Source organism: Schistocerca cancellata, chromosome 6 (assembly GCF_023864275.1).
Source record: "Schistocerca cancellata isolate TAMUIC-IGC-003103 chromosome 6, iqSchCanc2.1, whole genome shotgun sequence".
Classification (NCBI taxonomy): Eukaryota; Metazoa; Arthropoda; class Insecta; order Orthoptera; family Acrididae; genus Schistocerca; species Schistocerca cancellata.
In genome coordinates, this window is record NC_064631.1 from 269,536,006 (window position 1) to 269,558,919 (window position 22,914).

Below are 22,914 nucleotides of genomic sequence, written 5' to 3' on the forward strand. Positions count from 1 at the left end.
TTTGTTCCATTCCTCTCTCATATACACTTCAGATGGTTTATTTATCGAGACATCAAGAGGCTGCAATTGCAAAGTAAGCCCTCCCAGAGTAACAGAAAGCTCTGTATTTCCCTGCCTCAATTTCTTTTTCACAAAATTTTTCAAATTACTACTAAACTGATCTAGCACAAGAATAGAACCCTTCCCTAGTAAAGCACCTTTCCTTCTCTTCCACACACTGTTGATCCATAATTTCATACCAGTCTCGTCCATCCAACCCTTGTCATGTTTGTGAACAATAACACCTGGTGGTATTTCAGAAGGTTTTGGCATTGTTTTGCACTAGAAAATGATCACTGGATTAAGTTTAGCATTGTCAGCACAGCATGAAAACACAACTGTGTATTGGGTCATTCCATGTTGAGTGTCCCAGTAGATGATGATCCCAGCTCCACCATCTTCAATGTTGATGAAATTTGTACAGGATGTACCTGAGGGTCCTACATGAACTTATACAAACTTTCAGGCACACCTGTAACTTGGTTGAGGTGCTAGAGACATTTCCGTGAAGACCGTTTTTACAAAGACCGAAAAGTCGTGAAGAAATCATCAAGTTTGGCATTCCAATGTTCATAATGTAAAAGAGCTAGACTCTTGCTTCTGGGTATAGTGGTACAACTTTGTGTGCTCTACACAAAAATGTTGCAAGTCGAGTTCAGAAAGCAATGCATCTGGCATAACCTCAGTTCAAAGTGGGCAACAAATCATGTCGCGAGAAATTTGCCCCATATTTAACGAGGCAAGTAGTGGAGAAAGTGCGCTATGGACCTGATCTTTTGCCAAACTACTGTCTTTCTGGATGTTTAGTATATCACAAATTTTGGCCTGGCTTGTGTGTTTAATTACTGTGCTACCATCCTGTAAATTTGCTAAAAAACATGAATGTATCGAAATATACCCGTGTTCAAAGTCATGTATCTCAAAATGGACACCTACCACATTACATTCATTAACACGATTCAACAGAGCACATTTCATTCTGTTAGAAAAACTTATTTTCATTTTGATGTCTCTTTGGGTAAGGTGCAAAAATGTTGCCTAAAATTTGGAATTTTGTTGATTATGTCTTCATTGTTTAAATATTCATTTCGCTATTTATTCGGTTATTTTAAAACTGTTTGTGACAGGTTCATTGTTAAATTTAACCATTTAACTGTATTAGAGTCTGCTACATAATTTTTGGGAAGCTGAATGCTTATTAATTTTATTTCTTTTCGTTATTTAGGACTCAACAATTTGATTTTAGTGTCTGAAGCATATCAAGTTGTTGTTAAAATGGAAGAACAAGATCAAGTTAATGTATGCAGTTTTGGAAATACTTATTCCCCATGCCATTTAACAATATACAGTGTCTTAAAAAGACTGAAAGCTGTAACGCAACTTTCCTTAGAAGAACAAGAATTACTTACTAGACGGAGTGAACTACACTCTACTGAAAATACTCAACTATGTTTCCATCATGAAGCTTTACCCTAAAAAGATTTGAATTTTTGCAAAGATCATGCTGCAACCCATTTGGCAAGAGAAGCCACACTGCATGAAAAAACTTGCACTCAATCAACATAGAAACAACTGATCTACTAAAAAGGATAACCATGTTTGATATTAAACCAGGCCAAAAAACATGCCCTTCCTGTAGAAAAGAATTTGATACATTGAAATGTTCACAAATGAACGTAAGATATCAGTCAGATGAAGATGATGAGACTAATGTTGATCACAATTTGACTACAAGGTTAATATCTGTTGGAATATCACCATTAAAATTGCAACGAATTGGTGCAAGAGATACAAAAGGCTATGCAAAGCACAAAATACATGAAGTTGAAGGTGCAATTATTAAGAATATTGCAGAAGTGGGAGGACTTGATCCCAGTGAAATGGAGCAACAATCCACAAGCAAGCAATGCTTGGCTTGTTCAGAATACATTGAGCTGATCCAAGAATTGAAAGAAAAAATTCATATATCAAATAATAACAAGAAAATTCAAATTTTGACCTTAGTTCCCCAAAGCTGATCTATCAAAAAGACTATGGAAGAACTTTGTGTTTCAGAAAGAATGGTAAGGAAGGCTAGAAAGTTAAAAGCTGAATAGGGAACATTGGCACAGCTCAAAGGTAAATATGGGAAAAAGCTTTCTCAGGATGTGAAGGCAAAAGTCATAGAACATTTTTATTATGAAGAGTTTAGTCAGATTTTTCCAGGAAATAAGGACTGTATTACTGTTCAGATAGATGAAGAAAAGGTTAAAAAACAAAAATTCTTATTACTGAGCAACTTAAAAGAAATGTTTGTTGTGTACTGCAATAAAAATGGACCGGAAATAGGATTTTCCAAATTTTGTGAATTAAAGCCAAAGTGGTGTGTGACTGTAGGCACAAATGGTTCACATTCAGTTTGTATCTGCACAATACATCAAAATGTGAAACAAATGTTGGCACATAGCCCAATAAAAGAAGTATACAAAATTTTAATGAGCAAAATTGTCTGTAATTTGGAAACAAAGGATTGCATGCTTCATCGCTGTGAAGTATGTCCAGGAACAGAAGCTCTAAATGAATATTTGGAAAGCGCTTTTGCAGATATTGATCCTGAGGATACAATTCAGTTCAAACAATGGACTCACACTGATATACACTTGAAACCTGAGAAATGACAGTTGAAGAATTCATTGAACTTTTAGTTACAAAACTGTTGGCCCTTTCTACTCACCACTATATTGGAAAGCATCAGATGAAGCATTTGTAGTTCTCTAAAGAAGGTCTCAAACCAGGAGAAATGCTTATATTAATGGATTTTGCAGAAAATTGCTCCATTATTGTCCAAGACACAGTGCAGGAATTCCACTGGGAAAATAGTCAAGCTTCAATACATCCATTTGTCATCTACTACAAAGGTAATGAAGACCTAAAGAGTGTCAGCTACTGCATAATCAGTGATTGCCTCCAACATGACACAGTTGCAGTGCGTGTGTTTTTAACGTACTTGATCAAATCACTTAAGTGCATTTTTAAAGAAATTAACCATATTCATTATTTTAGCGATGATTCTGCAGCACAGTACAAAAATTCCTACAAAAAAAATGTTCATGGCATTGAATTTATTTATAATAAAAAAGAAATTATTGAAGATGCAAAAACTGATCAAGAGAAACGTTTTGAGGATGGATGTTCGGTGTCTGGTACAAGAGACCATCACCATTTTGTGCCAATTGATGAAAAGCGACTTTAGATTCACAGAGTATCAAATGATACATTGTTCTTTATAGCAAATGTTACCCAACATGCTAAAATTGCTACTTAACATGTTGCCATTAATGAACTACAGCCTGGCCAGTATGTTGCTTGTGTTTATGATGGAAAATGGTGGATAGGAAATATCTGTGCAGTTTCATGTGAAGAAAAAGATGCCTTGATTAATTTCATGCATCCTCATGGAGCTGCTCAATCATTTCATTGGCCTACTAGAAGAGACATATGCTGGATCCTAGAACAACATATAATTGCAGTCATACTAGTCCCAGCTGCTTCAATGATGGGGCAGCAATAAAGTTTGCCAGAAGCAATAGTTTTGGGCATCAGCAAAAAATTTAAAACATTTAACACTCGAAGAATTCTGTATTACGACTTGGGAACCACAGAGAGACCCAAAAAAGGCTTGGGAACTTGCTAGATACCCACATTCAGACTTGGGAAGCTGCTAGATGTTCACATTATGGCTTGGGAACCTGCTAGGCACCCACTTTCGGGCTTGGGAACCTGCAGTAAAGAAACCCACCTGTGGCTGACCTTGTATGGCTATCGGGCTTGGTCCCTTGGCGATGGTGTTACCAGTCTTGAGGTTGGTAGTGGCATAGCCACCATGGACCAACGCAAGGATTTTCCGAATAACCAAAAAAGTCAATAGTTAAGGTGAATTTTTTGCACCTTACCCAAAGAGACACCAAAATGAAAATAAGTTTTTCTAATAATATGAAATGTACTCTGTTGAATGGTGTTAATGAATGTAATGTGGTAGGTGTCCATTTTGAGGAGATACATGACTTTGAACATGGGTATATTTTGATACATTCATGTTTTTTAGCAAATTTACAGGATGGTAGCACAGTAATTAAACACACAAGCCGGGCCAAAATTTGTGATATACTAAACACCCAGACAGACAGTAGTTTGGCAGAAGACCAGGTCTATAGCGCACTTTCTCCACTACTTATGCCTTGTTAAATATGGGGCAAATTTCTCGCGACATGATTTGTTGCCCACTTTGAACTGAGGTTATGCTTTCTGAACTCTACTTGAAACATTTGTGTGTAGAGCACACAAAGTTGTACCACTATACCCAGAAGCAAGGGTCTAGCTCTTTTAAATTAGGAAAAGTGGAATGCCAAACTTGACAATTTCTTCACGACTTTTCAGTCTCTGTAAAACTGGTCTTCACGAAAATGTCTCTAGCACCTCAACCAAGTTACAGGTGAGCCTGAAACTTTGCATAAGTTCATGTAGGACCCTCAGGTACATCCTGTACAAATTTCATCAAAATTGAAGATGGTCGAGCTGGGAGCCCTAGGACACTTCCTGTGGAATGACCCTATTGCATTTTTTCATGTCCACTTGTTTTTACATTTACAGATAGCACCCTTCATAGCAACAGTTCTGTTACTCGGCACATCAAACGTCAGAGGAGTTTCGTCCATATTTGTTATTTGCCTTAGTACCACAGTGGTTTTCTTTCGATATTGAATAATAAAACAATGGAAAGGTAATATTTTCTCTTCATAGTCTCATGGCATTTTCTGAGATATTTTTGTTTTGGTTCACATGCTAAGTCCATGACAGTTCATAAACCCGTAACGCAAAGAAAATCCATCCTTAAAGTCTGTTAAGTTGCACTGTACGTTAGCTTATGAGCGTGTATTTGAATCATTTCTGTATAAATTCCAATGCCATTTTGATGATGTCCTTGAATCTATTTGAAAATGTCATCTTTTAGTTTTGGCCATTTTGCATTCAGTTTTATATTTGCACATTTAGGTTTCCTAATTTTTTCAGTTCTTTTTTACTATCCTGCCAATCACGAATTTTTTTTTTTGTTGGTGGAGGGTCGAAATGCCATTCAGCTGCTCTGTTACCATGTTTTTCTGCTATTGCTATTACTTTCAATTTATAGTCCACATCATGTGAATACATTTGATTTTTTTCCACTATGAAACTAACTACTTATAGAAATATTGCACTGTTACCGATGACACAAATTACTTTCAATTCAAATTCAATGACACTGTAGACTGCAACGACACATCACAGACTACACAGTGCTATGGGTTGGTGATGATGGGGCGGGAAGGAGACAGTTTTAGCAGGCTTGTGAATCCCCACAACTCATGGTCGTCACATTTGTGCACTGCTGCTGTCAGTTGAAACCAATGTTGCCAGATAGAGATAGGTTTCCCACAGCATCAAATATATGGCCATTTTTGAGACTGGCAGGAATTTAAATCAAACACTGAATATTTTTTTATTAATTTCGAGTATAAGATGCACCTGAATTTTGGAAACAATTTTTCACACAAAAAAGTGCATCTTATAGACTGTAAAATATGGTAGAACTGAAATAAGTAATGATCTACCAGTGTAGTCAAATTTGTGGTTGATCATACTCACTGGATTTCAGCATCATTTCTAATTAAAACACAAACACTGAAATGATTTTGCAGTGGTTCATAAAAATGTTCACCTTAAATTTCATTTGTAAATATGAAAGAGCAATTTTAGAACAAAAAGCAGAATACAAAATATGCACCACTCAGTTGCTTGCAAAGAGAAAAACAGGCAGCTTGTACACACACCATATTATGTTTTGCATCGCCCTGGTTCCCAGAACTCCTGAAGATAGATGTTGACTGTGGATATTGTATCACAGACACAGTCCCTTTGACTGTTCAGAGTGTCACTAAACCCACCCAAAGACGTAAACAACTATGCATGAGCAGCACCTATTAGACGTCTGACAGATGATCAGTTCCAGTCATTCCACCAGGAAGCAGGTAAACGGCTTGTGTTGTCTGTAGTTCAACCATGCCTAGACGGTCAATACTGTCGTTCGATCATGACCTCATTGTTATTTTGTGCCAGGAAGGGCTCTCAACAAGGAAAGTGTCCAGGCATCTCGGAGTGAACCAAAGCGATGTTGTTCAGTCATGGAGGAGATACAGAGAGCCAGGAACTGTTGGTGACATGCCTCGCTCAGGCCACCCAAGGGCTGCTACTGCAGTGGATAGCCGCTACCTACAGATTATGGCTTGGAGGAATCTGACAGCAACGCCACCATGTTGAATAATGCTTTTCATGCAGCCACAGGACATCGTGTTATGACTCAAACTGTGCACAATAGGCTGCATGATGCACAACTTCACTCTTGACATCCATGGCAAGGTCCATCTTTGCAACCATAACACCATGCAGCATGGTACAGATGAGCCCAACTACATGCTGGATCGACCGCTCATGATTGGCATCATGTTCTCTTCACCAATGAGTGTTGCATATGCCTTCAACCAGAAAATCTTCAGAGACGTGTTTGGAGGCAACACAGTCAGGCTGAACACCTTAGACACACTGTTCAGCAAGTGCAGCAACGTGGAGGTTCCCCGCTGTTTTGGGTGGCATTATGTGGGGCCGACGTACGCCGCTGGTGGTCATGGAAGGAGCCATAATAGCAGTACGGTACGTGAATACCATCCTTCAACCAATAGTGCAACTATATTGGCATCATATTGGCAAGGCATTTGTCTTCAAGGACGACAATTCAAGCCCCCATCATTCACATCATGTGAATGACTTCCTTCAGGATAATGACATCGCTCGATTAGAGTGTCCAGCATCTTCTCCAGACATGAAGCCCAGCAAACATGAATGGGCTAGACTGAAAAGGGCTGTTTATGGATGATGTGACCCACCAGCCACTCTGAGGGATCTATACTGAATCACTATTGAGGAGCGGGACAATCTGGACCAACAGTGCCATGATGAACTTGTCGATAGTATGCCACAATGAATACAGGCACGCATCAATGCAAGAGGACGTGCTACTGGGTATTAGAGTTACCGGTGTGTACAGCAATCTGGACCACCAGCTCTGAAGCTCTTGTTCTATGGCAGTACAACATGCAATGTGTGGTTTTCATGAGCAATAAAAAAGGGCGGAAATGATGTTTATGTTGATCTCTATTCCAATTTTCTGTGCAGGTTCCAGAACTCTTGGAACCAAGGTGATGCAAAACTTTTTTTGATGAGTGTATAAAACACAACACAGCATGCTGATGACATTACTGTGTGGAAGATGCACAGAAGATTTTGTGAGTTGCACAGTCCAAGAGTTACCTAAGACCTTCTGACAAGTATTTTTTCCAGCCAGTCAAAGCAGTGATGGCATTCTTGTTTGCAAGTTTTATAATAAGACCACATACACTGGCAAAAGTCACTGGCTAAGGCAGCCCACTTAATGTGTCAGAGGGCCTGATGAAATACATTATGGGGCTAGATGGCTGGTGGTAGGATACAATGGCTGATCATATTACACAGTGTACCTTAAAAACTCATTACCTTTCTGTAAACACTGTTTAATTTCATTTCAGAGCTGTTTCCGCCAGTTTTTCTTCCTTTCCTTCTCATATTTGTTCACTGAGCCATTCATCATGTTCCATAGAACCCTACATGAAGGAGAATCTTCAGGTTAGTTAAACTGTGTTATATGGCTCACAGTACTCCATGCCAAACAGCAAATATCTGAACTAGGAATCGGAACCAGATCAGTGGTTTAATGACTCTACACACCTGTCATTAGATTAGATATACTTCTTGATTCACAGACTTACAGTGTGGAGATCCTCGAAGATGTAGAACTTGTTATAAAACAAGAATATATATTTACAAAAAAGAATGCGATATTATAATGTTTCTTCCACAGATCCTAAGTAAAATGGTTCTCAAAGATGTGGAATAAGTCAAAAATAAGAAACATATTTTCTTTTAGGGGTAAATATCAAATTTGTCATAAAAATATAAATGAATACTTTCAAACAATCGAAAGTCCATGAAGGAATAACAAAAATACAATTAGGATAGATGGCTACTCACCACATGAGGAGGCATTGAGTCACAGACAGGTGCAATGGAAAAGAATGCTACACATATTCAGATTTTGGGTCAAGTCATTCATCAAAAGAGGGAAAACTGACACACATTCACACAAGAAAAACCTACACGCATATGGACACTGTCTTCTTCAGACACTGAGGCATAATTGTGACTGTGTTTTGGGGTGAACAGCCATCTAGCTGGGGTAGCTATCAGGTGTGTGGAAGAGATGCGAGGCAGGGATGGAGGGACAGCAGTGAAGGGGTGGAGAAAGACGCTTATGTTGCCTGTGGGAGTATGTAGGGTTACGGTGGGGACAAAATAGGCTGGTAGGAGGAGCATCTGGAGGCTCTACTGGGGAGCTGGGAGGGGGGCATGGAAAGCAGAAAGAGGAGAGGAGAGAAGTAGAGAAGCAGTAAGGACTATTTTTAGGTGTATTGATGGGATATAAGGTTTGTGTAGTTTTGGATGCAAGCAGGGCTAGGGATAGGCAGGTGGAGGACAGTGAATAGCGAAGTTGAGGTCAGGTGGGTAACAGGAAGATGACACAGGTTGTGAAGCAGTCATTAAAATAAAGCACACTGTCTTGGGCTGCATGCTCAACTTGGTGTACAGCTGTCTCTTGAACACAGTGTGGTGGTGGCCATTCATGTAGACAGACAGGATGTCAGTTGTGATGACCACACAGAATGCAGCACTGTGGTTACAGCTAAGATGGCAGATCACATGGCTGCTTTCAAAGGTGGCCCTAGCTTTGATGGGGAACGAGATGTATGCAACAGGACTGGAGGAGGTGACAGTGGAAGGCTGTATGAGACAGGTCTTGAATCTAGGTATATGTTCATATTTATTAATCAGTCACTGATCATATAAATGATATGGGTTTTGATAACTGCACTTATGAATTTATACAACAATAAGAGTTTACATTAAAAATTACATTTTAGGTTTAGGATAGCACACTATTATAGAATTTTTCTACTCTGAAAACACAGCTGGTGAATAACTGATTCTCTCAATACCTCTCAAAGGAACAGTATGGTAGGTCTTTCACTGTCAGAGTTGTTTATTATACAGCTTTATGCCAGAATATTAAAATGTTTTGGGTCTTACTGAATCTAGTATATCCTAAACCTATTTTATTTTGGTTCCTTGACCACCTCCTTAGCTGAGTGGTCAGCACATCTGATTGGCATGCAGTGGACCTGGGTTTGATTCCTGGCCGAGTCAGAGATTTTCTCCACTTCAGAGCTTGGTATTGTGTTGTCCTCATCATAATTTCATTATCATTGACACACAAGTCACCCAGTGTGGTTTCCACTGAAGAGATTTGCAACTCAGCGGCCGAACTTCCCCAGATGGAGGCTCCTGGCCATCAGTGCCATTTGATCATTTCATTTCATTTATTTCTGTTCCTTGTGCCATAGTTGTGGATAGAACTTCTGCAAGTAAAAGTCTCTGAGAGGAAGCAAAATTTGATTTAGAGGGAAGGTGCAGTTAGTATTTTTAGATCTTTGAAATGAGCCCAGTATGACTCTCTGTTTCAAACACCTGTAACTGCTCTCACTGCTTTTTCCAAATTAAACACTGTTTTTGCTCCAGAAGAGCTGCTCCATAGGATTCTTCCACAAGTTAAGTGAGAGTAGAAGAAAGTGTAGAATGAACACTGATGCTGTTCCTGGCTGGCATAGAGTTTTGGTTTGTATAGTAAGTAAAAAATAAAAAAAACGCACTAGTGATGCTTTAAATCGAACAATGGATAGTCCCGGATGGAATAATGACAGTATAATGAAAAGGATAGTTACTACTCACCATATAGTGGAGATGTTGAATCGCAAATAGGCATAATAAACAGACTGTAATCAAATAAGCTTTTGGCTAAAAGGGCCTTCATTGGAATTAGACAACATACAAACACACACACTCATGCAAATGCAACTCACATACACATGACCTCAGTCTCTGGCTACCGTAGCCAGACTGCAGCAACAGCGCATGCTTGCAGAAGCAAACTGGGTGGTGGGAGTAAGGCGGAGGTTGGGGTGGGCAGGGAAAGGGATAGCAGGTTAGGGGTGAGATAAGGTGAAGTGCTGCTTTTCTGCAATATATCCTACATTCCTATAACCCTCCTGGCCTCATCCTTCATTAGTCATTGTCCTTTACCCACCTACCTCCTTCCTTGTTCCCATTCTAGCACCATACAGCCCTCTATTCCACCAAAGCACTCACATCCTTTTTACTCCTCTCCTTTCCTGCTGCCCCCCCCCCCCCCCCCCCTACCTGCCCGCCATCAAATCTCCTGACTGCACCTAGCTGTCCTACTCTCTCCCCACCTCTCACTCCTGTATGCTCCTACAAGCAGCACTTTACCATTCCCTACTTCTACCCTGCTATCCCTTCCCCTCCTCACCCCAGTCTCCTCCTTAATCCCGCCACCCAGTTTGCTTCTCCCATCATGTACTGCTGCTTGCAGTCTGGCCTCAGCAGCAAGAGGCTCTCGCCATGTGTGTGAGTTGCATTTGTGTTTGTGTGTGTGTGTGTGTGTGTGTGTGTGTGTGTGTGTGTGTGTGTTGTCTAATTCTGATGAAGGCCCATTTGCCTGAAAGCTTACTTGCTTACAGTCTTTTTGTCGTGCCTTTCTGCAAGTCAGCATCTCCTCACTACAAAACTATTCTGTGTGTGCATTCTGTTTCAGTTATGGATCCAAATAAGTTCCTAGTGGTCTGCCATACATTAGTCTGAAGCACATAAGATAATTCTCAGGCCAGTGTAACTAAGCATCATCAAACAAAATGCAGTTTACAACTGGTCCTTACACTGATGATATTACTGTGTGGAAAATGTGCAAAATACCTTGTGGATTATGCACACGTCATAAAAAGTTTTGCATCATCTCAGTTTCCAGGGTTCCAGAACCTGTACAGAAAATTGGAATAGAGATCAACATAAACAACATTTCCGCCATTTTTATTGCTCATAAAAACCACACATTGCATATTGTGCCACCATTCAGTGAGGTCTTCAGAGGTGGTGGTCCACATTTCTGTACACACTGGTACCTCTAATAACATGTAGCACATACTCCTGCATTGATGCGTGCCTGTATTTGTCATGGCATACTATCCACAAGTTCACTGTTGGTCCAGATTGTCCCACTACTCAATGGCGATTTGGCATAGATCCCTCAGAGTGGTTGGTGGGTCACGTTGTCCATAAACAGTCCTTTACAATCTATCCCAGGCATGTTCAATAGGGTTCATGTCTGGAGAACATGCTGGCCACTCTAGTCATGCGATGTCGTTATCCTGAAGGAATTCATTCACAAGATGTGCTTGATGGGTGCGCAAAATGTCATCCATGTAGATGAATACCTCACAAATATGCTGCCGATATGGGTGCACTATTGGTCGGAAAATGGTTTTCACATATCGTGCAGCTGTTACGGTGCCTTCCATGACCACCATCAGCATACGTCGGCCCCACATAATGCCACCCCAAAACGGCAGGGAACCTCCACCTTGCTGCACTCGCTGGACAGTGTGTTTAAGACATTCAGCCTGACTGGGTTGCCTCCAAACACGTCTCCAACAATTGCCTGGTTGAAGGCATATGCAACACTCATTGGTGAAGAGAACATGATGCCAACCCTTCAAAGATGGACCTTGCCATGGACGTCAGGAGTGAAATTGTGTATCATGCAGCCTATTGTGCACAGTTTGAGTCATAACACGACATCATGTGGCTGCGTGAAAAGCATTATTCACCATGTTGGTGTTGCTGTCAGGGTATATCCGAGCTATAATCCATAGGTAGCTGTCATCCACTGCAGTAGTAGCCCTTGGGTGGCCTGAGCAAGGCATATCATCAATAGCTCCTGTCTCTCTGTATCTCTTCCATGTCTGAACAACATTGCTTTGGTTCACTCAAAGACACCTCGACACTTTCTTTGTTAAGAGCCCTTCCTGGAACAAAGTAACAATGTGGACGGAACATAGTAGGTGAATATGGATTGGGGCTAAGAAATGAAAGAGGAAGCCGCCTGATAGAATTTTGCACAGAGCACAACTTAATCATAGCTAACAGTTGGTTCAAGAATCATAAAAGAAGGTTGTATACATGAAAGAAGCCTGGAGATACTGACAGGTTTCAGATAGATTATATAATGGCAAGACAGAGATTTAGGAACCAGGTTTTAAATTGTAAGACATTTCCAGGGGTGTATGTGGACTCTGACCACGATCTATTGGTTATGAACTGTAGATTAAAACTGAAGAAACTGCAAAAAGGTGGGAATTTAAGGAGATGGGACCTGGATAAACTGAAAGAACCAGAGGTTGTACAGAGTTTTTCAGGGAGAGCATAAGGGAACAATTAATAGGAATGGGGGAAAGATTTACAGTAGAAGAAGAATGGGTAGCTTTGAGAGATGAAGTAGTGAAGGCAGCAGAGGATCTAGTAGGTAAAAAGACGAGGGCTAGTAGAAATTCTTGGGTAACAGAAGAAATATTGAATTTAATTTATGAAAGAAGAAAATATAAAAATGCAGTAAATGAAGCAGGCAAAAAGGAAAACAAATGTCTCAAAAATGAGATCAATAGGAAGTGCAAAATGGCTAAGCAGGGATGGATAGAGGAAAAATGTAAGGATGTAGAGGCTTATCTAACTAGGGGTAAGATAGATACTGCCTACAGGAAAATTAAAGAGACCTTTGGAGAAAAGAGAACCACTTGTAGGAATATCAAGAGCTCAGATGGAAACCCAGTTCTAAGCAAAGAAAGGAAAGCAGAAAGGTGGAAGAAGTATATAGAGAGTCTATACAAGGGCAATTTACTTGAGGACAATATTATGGAAATGGAAGAGGATGTAGATGAAGATGAAATGGAAGATACAATACTGCGTGAAGAGTTTGACAGAGCACTGAAAGACCTGAGTCGAAACAAGGCCCCGGGAGTAGACAACATTCCATTAGAACTACTGACGGCCTTGGGAGAGCCAGTCCTGACAAAACTCTACCATCTGGTGAGCAAGATGTATGAGACAGGCAAAATACCCTCAGACTTCAAGAAGAATATAATAATTCCAATCCCAAAGAAAGCAGGTGCCGACACATGTGAAAACTACCGAACTATCAGTTTAATAAGTTACAGATACAAAATACTAACACGAATTCTTTACAGACGAATGGAAAAACTGGTAGAAGCCGACCTCGGGGAAGATCAGTTTGGATTCCGTAGAAATGTTGGAATACGTGAGGCAATACTGACCCTACGACTTATCTTAGAAGAAAGATTAATGAAAGGCAAACCTATGTTCTTGCATTTGTAGACTTAGAGAAAGCTTTTGACAATGTAGATTGGAATACTCTCTTTCAATTTCTGAAGGTGGCAGGGGTAAAATACAGGGAGCAAAAGGCTGTTTACAATTTGTACAGAAGGCAGATGGCAGTTATAAGAGTCGAGGGACATGAAAGGGAAGCAGTGGTTGGGAAGGGAGTGAGACAGGGTTGTAGCCTATCCCCGATGTTATTCAATCTGTATATTGAGCAAGCAGTAAAGGAAACAAAAGAAAAATTCGAAGTAGGTATTAAAATCCATGGAGAAGAAATAGAAACTCTGAGGTTCGCCAATGACATTGTAATTCTGTCAGAGACAGCAAAGGACTTGGAAGAACAGTTGAATGGAATGGACAATGTCTTGAAAGGAGGGTATAAGATGAACATCAACAAAAGCAAAACGAGGATGATGGAATGTAGTCTAATCAAGTCGGGTGATGCTGAGGGAAATAGATTAGGAAATGAGACACTAAAAGTAGTAAAGGAGTTTGGCTATTTGGGGAGCAAAATAACTGATGATGGTCGAAGTAGAGAGGATATAAAATGTAGACTGGCAATGAGAAGGAAAGCGTTTCTGAAGAAGAAAAATTTGTTAACATTGAGTATAGATTTAAGTGTCAGGAAGTCATTTCTGAAAGTATTTGTATGGAGCGTAGGCATGTATGGAAGTGAAATATGGACAATAACTAGTTTGGACAAGAAGAGAATAGAAACTTTTGAAATGTGGTGCTACAGAAGAATGTTGAAGATTAGGTGGGTAGATCACATAACTAATGAGGAGGTATTGAATAGAATTAGCGAGAAGAGAAATTTGTGGCACACCTTGACTAGAAGAAGGGATCAGTTAGTAGGACATGTTCTGAGGCATCAAGGGATCACCAATTTAGTATTGGAGGGAAGTGTGGAGGGTAAAAATGGTAGAGGGAGACCAAGAGATGAATACCCTAAGCAGATTCAGAAGAATGTAGGCTGCAGTACGTACTGGGAGATGAAGCAGCTTGCACAGGATAGAGTAGTATGGAGAGCTGCATCAAACCAGTCTCAGTTTACCTCCTTCCAGGTGGAATGACTGTCAGACCCCTCTGTCTAGTAGGCGCTGCTTATGAATGATTGTTTACATCTTTGGGCAGGTTTAGTGACATCTCTAAAGGGACTGTGACTGTAATATAATATCCACAGTCAACATCTATCTTCAGGAGTTCTGGGAACCGGGGTAATGCAAAACTTTTTTTGACGTGTGTACAATTCAACAGTTAATGAAGGGTATGAGACAGATGTTCTTTGCAGTCAATCAAAAAAGCGATGGAGTTATTTGCTACATGAATAATGATAGAATGGTCACTTTTTAGCTTACGTATGGCATATTCGTTAACAGTTAAATTGCTATACCAGCACACTGTTCAGATTTTTTAATCTACAACATAATGAAAAGTTTGGCAATATATCAGAGTTAACAGAACTGAGAAGGGTGCTGGAACACATTGTGGCATAGATTCAACTACTGTTGGAGGTCCCCAGCAATTTATTCAAAGACACAATGCAATATCAGATTTATGGTGGTTCTCCAAAAGTTTTATGAAAGTAGTGAAAAATCACACAACCCTAAAGCCTTCAAAACTTCCTAAAAGTATAGTCTTTCAAATAATGGTGAATCCTTTGTAATCTCTTGGTGAAGGCTCTACAATATAATAACTTGAAGTGGCCTGAATTTCTGTTCTAGTGCAGAAGTTCTTTCTTAATTCAGTCAGTAGTGAAATGGGATTTCATTTGATTACTTTCACTTTTACTCTTATTCCAAAGACTGCAGGTTGTTATTGGAAATTCAAAAATGACAGATGATTTTTTTTAAATGTTATTCGATATGAAAGTGATCGGCAAGTTAGCTTAGTTCAACTTTTTTTTTAAAAATTCTGATTGAATGAAGATTATCAAAGATTATCTTTATTCATTATTTCTAATAATAATGATCAAGCCTTACATACTTTACAACAGTATTCAAAGCTATAAATAAACTGGGAGGACAAAAGTCATGGGATACCTCCTGATTTCATGTTGCACCTTCCTTCACCCGGTGTAATGCAGCAGCTCGATGTGGCATAGACTCCGGAAGTTGTTGGAAGTCCCCTGCAGAAATACTAAGCCATGCTGCCTCTATAGCCACCCATTATTGCAAAAGCAAACTATGTGGCCATATTTTGTGCATGAACGAACCTCTCAGTTATGTCTCACAAATGTACAATGAGATTCATGTCAGGTGATTTGGATGGCCAAATCATTTGCTCAAATTGTCCAGTATGTTCTACAAACCAGTAACAAACAATCGTTGCCAGGTGACATTGTGCATTGTCATCTATAAAATTTCCATCATTGTTTGGGATCCTGAAGTCCATTAATGGTGCAATTGGTCTCCAAGTAACCAAACGTGGCCATTTTCTGTCAATGATTGGTTCAGCTGGACCAGAGGAGCCAATCTATTCTATATAAACATGGTCCACACCGCTATGGAATTGCCACTATCTTGCACAGTGCCTCATTGACAACTTGGGTCCATGGCTTTGTGGGGTCTGTGTACTCTTGAACCATACCCTCAGCTCTTACCAACTGAAATCAGGACTCATCTAACCAGACCACAGTGTTCTAGTCATCTGGTGTCCAACTAATATGGACATGAGTCCAGGAGAGGTGCTGCAGACAATGAGGTGCTGTTAGAAAAGGCATTTGCATAGGTTGTCTGCTGCAATAGCCCATGATTGCTGAATTTCACCACACTATCCCAACAAATGCATTCATTCCCACTTTGATTTCTGTGGTTATTTCACATGGTGTTGCTTGTCTGTTAGCATTGAAAACTCTATGCTGCTGCTGTTAGTCATTAAGTGAAGGATGCCGAAACTGCATTGTCTGTGGTGATAGGTAATGCCTGAAATTCTCAGTAAACTCTTGACACTGTGGATCTCCAAATATTGAATTCCCTAATGATTTCCAAAATGGAATCTCCCATGTGTCTAGCTGCAACTACCATTCCACATTCAACGTCCAGTAATTATCACTATGCGGCCATATTTATGACGAAAACCTTTCACATGAATCACCGGAGTACAAATGACAGCTCCGCCAACGCCTGCCCTTTTACACCTTGTGTACATATACCACTGCCATCTGTATATGTGCATATCACTATCCCATAATTCTTGTCACCTCACTGTATGCTAGAACTTAAAAATACAACCTGATTCAATAGCACATTAGCTTGAATGAAATATTTTTAGTAGAAGCTAATTCATATCAAAGGACATTTCTTGATCTACCAGTTACCTGTTTTCTTAATGCCAGAGGGTAGAGTAATAGAACACACTATTCTGTCTTTCCATTCATCTCTCTCAAAATGGAAATTCCTGGGTGGAATATAAATAACAGAAGTAAAGGTAAAAACAATTGGATGTAGTGGATAAGTACACAGGACAGATCTTTCACCTGGATTCCCACAGACCTGACCCATGAGGCAAGCTGCTGGAAGTACGTGTAGCATAAAGGCAGGTATTTCGTACAGTGGGTAGCTGGTGAAATATAACTTTGACAGAGAAGGGAAGGAATGTGGATAGGATGGTCCTTTTTTATGCAAATAATGTTAGGTAGGTTAAGGCTTTCAAGGGACATGATTAAGTTTTTCTAGTATGACATGATATTGGTAAAGAGAGAGTACTCCATTGCAGCTGGTTGATGGAGGTGGTTGATGATTAGAGGCTTGTGTGAATATGGTGGTGGAGATTAGTTTGCAGAATAGTTCTGGAGGACAATCCCAGACTGTAAACGATTTACTAAGACTTTCAGTGTGCTTAACAATGGATTTTTCATTGCAGCAGATTCCCCACAAAGCATGGCCATCTGTGGACAGAAATGAGGAATATCCTACCCACAATGCTTCCAACCCCTCCTAAAGTGATATGGTATTTCACTGCCGCCCAATGTATAAATATCTTTGGCTACCCTCCACTCCTTGCATGACCTGTCCTTTTCAATCACCCAACACCTCCTACCCCAGTCCTATCACAGGCAAGATCACTTTTGAAAGTTATAATATTACACTTAAGAAAGCTCCACAACATGAAGGAATTGTCCAGATTGGATGGAAATCAGTAGATGTGATGTACATGTACAGGCAAACAAATGATTACAATTTCAGAAAAATGGATGAACTTGATTCACCCCTGATCCTTATGCAAGCAATTGTTTGGCTTGGCATTGATTAAGAAAGCTCTTGGATGTGCTTCTGAAGGATATAGGACAAATTCTGTTCAATTGTTAGATCATCAAAATCCCAGGCTTGTTGGAGGGCCCTGTCCATAATGCTCCAAACATTTTCAATTGGGGAGAGATCCAGCAACCTTTCTGGCGAAGGTAGGGCTTAGCAAGCATGAAGACAAGCATTAAAGAGTCTCACTAGGGCAAATGGGCATTATCTTGCTAAAATGTAAGCCCAGGATGGCTCACAATGAAGGACAACAAAACCTCGTGTAGTATATTGTTGATGTATTGCAGCACTGTACGGATCCTACAGATGACAACCAAAAGGGTCCTGCTATGAAAAGAAATGGCACATAACCATGACCCTTGGCTATCGGGCCATATGGAGGGGAATAGTGAAGTTGGTATCCCACAGCTGCCTGGGGCATCTCCAGACACATCTTCACTGGTCAATGGAGCTCAGTTCAAAATGGGTCCCATCACTAAAAATAATTCCACTCCAGTCAATGAAATTCCAGGCTGAACATGTGTTTAAAGACCCCCCAGGACAGCAGTCGGATACCAACCTGTCTGTGGCCCAACACATTGCCTGACAACCAGGAGTGACAGTCTGAGGTGCCATTTCCTTTCATAACAGACCCCTTTGCTTGATTCGCAGCATCCTTACAGCACAGTGGTACACTGATGATATTCTGTGCCCCATTTTGTTGGCCTTCATGGCAAACCATCCTGTGCGTACATTTCGAAAAGATGATATCCACCTGTACACGGAAAAAATTTCTATGGCTTGTCTTCATGCTTGGCAAACTTTCCCTTCACCAGGAAGGTCGCTGGATCTCTTCCCATTTGAGAATGTTTGGAGCATTATAGACTGGCCTCCAACCAGCTCAGGATTTTGATGATCTAACCAACCAATTGGACAGAATTTGGCATGATATCTGACAGGAGGATATCCAACAACTCAATCAATCAATGCCAAGCTGAACAACTACTTGTATAAATGCCAGAGGTGGATCAATGCATTACTGACTTGCTCAGTTTGTGAAGCTCTTCTTCTTGAATAAATCATCCAATTTTATAGAAATAGTAATATTTGTTTGTCTGTATATGTACATAAACTCTAATGATTTCCACCCCACTTGGATAATTCCTTCATGGTGTATCTTTTTTTTGTGTTTTCGAGTGTATATACTAACTCTGCTGAAAGTTTTGCACAGCATTCTATGTGCTAATGATAATCAACCAACACATGTTCCGTCAGCTGGATGGCTACTGCCAAACTGTGACCAAGAGCAAATTTGATGACACAGTGGAGGAATATGCTACTGAGAACAACATGCTCAACTTCACAGTCTGTGCCATCAAGGAACCCCCCCCCCCCCCCCCCCTTCTGGACACGCTGAGCCCCCTTCCACAGCTTCTCTGTCACCCTTCCTACCTAACCCTCTCCAGTACTTCACTGTATGTTGCACACAATACTGCCTGCCAGTACCAGCACTGTGCCACATTCATATCCTGCATGCTTCAGCCGCCCTTCCCATTAACTCTCCCTCCCCATGCTCATCCCCTTACTTTATTTGTCAGGAAACAACCCCTCTCTCCAAGTGTGTGTGCATGCATGTCAGTGTGTGTGTGTGTGTGTGTGTGTGTGTGAAGAGAGAGAGAGAGAGAGAGAGAGAGAGAGAGAGATTGTGCATGTGTGCGAACATGTATTCTGTACTGCATAGTTCTGAAGATCAACAGTGTTCAAAAATTTAACATCTTTCCACTCATCCGTTCTACACGGTGACTTTACAATCCACTGAAACATGGAATTCAATGAATATTAGTCAAGTAGAATGTATTTGCTGCACAGATTATTTATATAGTAACGAATATGTTCAAAATGACCAAGAACATAAATAGACACAAATATATTTTCTGCTTTGGGAGCATCCATTATACTACAGCTGAGCTCTATAGCATGACTAAAGGTATGAGTGAAGCCTACACCACAACTGTCCATTTGATTCCCCCAACCAAGTATTAATTTGCCTGCCTAAAGAGATGGTGCTCCACTCTCAAATATATCCTCACAATCCATCGCTGTCCAGGATGTTATCTCAATTAACACTCTCCTCTCCTGCTTTTATTCTATTTCTTTTCTTCCCCAGTGGTAGAATTTAAAATTTATTCATTTACTTATTATTTCTGTCTTTCCTTCCACCCCCCCCTCCCCCCTCTCCCCCCGTCACTCTCTGGATTTTTCCACCCATCTCTCTTTTCACTTCCCTCCAATTCTTAAATGTGCTTTCCACTTCTGTTTCTCTTTATCCACTTTCACTTTTCACTCTAGACCCTATAACATTTCTGAACTGAAACAGGAAAGAGCTTATCTTTGACCTCCTACTCCCTCTGGTGCCTTCTCTTTTATTTTGGTTTATTCGTATCAACACAGCATGTGAGTCCCTCACCACCTGGGATCTGAGTGACTTGATTCTCCTTTCCAACCTCTGCCAACTAATTTTCCTTTCCTCAATGATGCAGAAACATTAAAGTTTTGAGAGCCTGGAAAGCTTTTTCTGCTTTTAAGTGTTTCTATCAGCCACTGATAATGTTCAACTTTTTTCAAACTTAATTATAACACTTGTGTAAACACAAAACTCAAATTTATGAGAACTGCTATACAAGTAGCTATAACGTAACAAAAGGTACTACCACAAAGTCTTCTGCAATAATGCACAAGCAAAAATAAGGAATCAAGTCAGACACAGCTGATCTGGTTCTAAACTAGTGTAAAGACACACAGCATTTTTTTACCTGATCTCTTTCAACAGCTAGTTCTCGCTGCAACATTCTTGTTTCAAGTCTGTCTGTTATAACTGATATGTCAGAGTCATCCAATGATTTTGTACGTTTGTAATCCTCAATCAGGTCCTGACATTTTTCACGACCTTCACTCATCTGTAATGAAAGATGGTATAGGTATATAAGAATATAGATTCAGAAAATGTTAAAAAATTATCTTTTTTCTCTGCATATAATTCATACAAAAAGCCTGTTTATTCTCAAAAGATTTTAGCATATTATTAAGAGCTTTGACAGTGCCTATTTATAGTTGTATGCCTTTTCTAATGGAAATATTTTCTTGTGTGAATTGTGTCTTGTGTATTGTTTTGTATTTGTGGCAGGAGTGCACGATGAGTTCACCTAAATTTGTGTAAATTTCCTGAAAAATGACTTGCAACTCACTTTCCTGCCACACAAATGGCTTTGAATGTGGATCATTGTTTTAAAGCACACCCTTTTCCATTTATTCCACAATTACAGCACGATTGGATGGAATGTATTAAGATTTTCAGTTCCATACAAACAATAACACTGAAAATATAAGAAATACACTGAAGAGCCAAAGAAACTGGTACACCTGCCTAATATCGCGGAGGTCCCCCATGAGCACGCGGAAGTGCCATAACATGAAATGGCATAGACTCAACTAATGTCCGAAGTAGTGCTGGTGGAAACTGACACCATGAATCCTGCAGGGCTGTCCATAAATCTGTAAGAGTATAAGAGGTTGGAGATCTCTTCTGAACAGCTTGTTGCATGGCACTCCGGATATGCTCAATAATGTTCGTTTCTGGGGAGTTTGGTGTCCAGCGAAAATATTTAAACTCAGAAGAGTGTTCCTGGAACCACTCTGAAGCAATTCTAGACATGTGGGGTGTTGCATTATCCTGATGGAATTGCTCAAGTCTCTAAGAGTGCACACTGGACATGAATGGACGCAGGTGACAAGACAGGATGCTTATTTATGTGTCACCTATCAAGAGTCGTGTCTAGACGTGTCAGAGGTCTCATATCACCCCAGCTGCACTTGCCCCTCACCATTACAGAGCCTCCACCAGATTGAACAGCCCCTGTTGACATGCAGGGTCCATGGATTTGTGAGGTTATCTCCATACCCGTACACATCCATCTGCTTGATACAATTTGAAATGAGACTCGTCCAACCAGGCAACATGTTTCCAGTCATCAACAGTCCAATGTTGGTGTTGATGAGCCCAAGTGAGGTGTAAAGCTTTGTGTCATACAGGCATCAAGGGCAAATGCACCTTTGGTTCCAAAAGCCCATATCGATAGTGTTTTGTTGAATGGTCCACACGCTGACACTTGTTGATGGCCCACCATTGTAATCTGCAGCAATTTGTGGAAGGGTTGCACTTCTGTCATGTTGAACAATTCTCTTCAGTTTGTCGTTGGTCCCATTTTTTCAGGATCTTTTTCCAGCTGCAGTGATGTCGGACATTTGATGTTTTGCCGGATTCCTGATAGTCACGGTAAACTCATGAAATGGTCATACAGTAAAATCCCTACTCCACCGCTAACTCGAAGATGGTATATCCCATCATTCATGCGCAGACTATAACACCATGTTCAAACCCACTTGTTGTTGTTGTTGTGGTCTTCAGTCCTGAGACTGGTTTGATGCAGCTCTCCATGCTACTCTATCCTGTGCAAGCTTCTTCATCTCCCAGTACCTACTGCAACCTACATCCTTCTGAATCTGCTTAGTGTATTCATCTCTTGGTCTCCCCCTACGATTTTTACCCTCCACTCTGCCCTCCAATACTAAATTGGTGATCCCTTGATGCCTCAGAACATGTCCTACCAACCGATCCCTTCTTCTGGTCAAGTTGTGCCACAAACTTCTCTTCTCCCCAATCCTATTCAATACTTCCTCATTAGTTATGTGATCTACCCATCTAATCTTCAGCATTCTTCTGTAGCACCACATTTCGAAAGCTTCTATTCTCTTCTTCTCCAAACTATTTACCGTCCATGTTTCACTTCCATACATGGCTACACTCCATACAAATACTTTCAGAAATGACTTCCTGACACTTAAATCTATACTCGATGTTAACAAATTTCTCTTCTTCAGAAACGCTTTCCTTGCCATTGCCAGTCTACATTTTATATCCTCTCTACTTCGACCATCATCAGTTATTTTGCTCCCCAAATAGCAAAACTCCTTTACTACTTTAAGTGTCTCATTTCCTAATCTAATTCCCTCAGCATCACCCGACTTAATTAGACTACATTCCATTATCCTCGTTTTGCTTTTGTTGATGTTAATCTTATATCCTCCTTTCAAGACACTGTTCATTCCATTCAACTGT

At 40.3% G+C, this 22,914-nt stretch overlaps 1 protein-coding gene across 1 annotated transcript in view; it reads right to left on the reverse strand.

Annotated features, from left to right (window-relative positions):
• The window catches only part of LOC126191219 (cilia- and flagella-associated protein 91-like), a 356,082-nt gene that overhangs the window by 138,189 nt on the left and 194,979 nt on the right, over positions 1 to 22,914 (reverse strand). Inside the window, exon 11 of the mRNA XM_049932021.1 lies at positions 20,552 to 20,695. Coding sequence (XP_049787978.1) covers positions 20,552 to 20,695 — 144 coding nt within the window. The remainder of the gene's footprint in view (positions 1 to 20,551; positions 20,696 to 22,914) is intronic.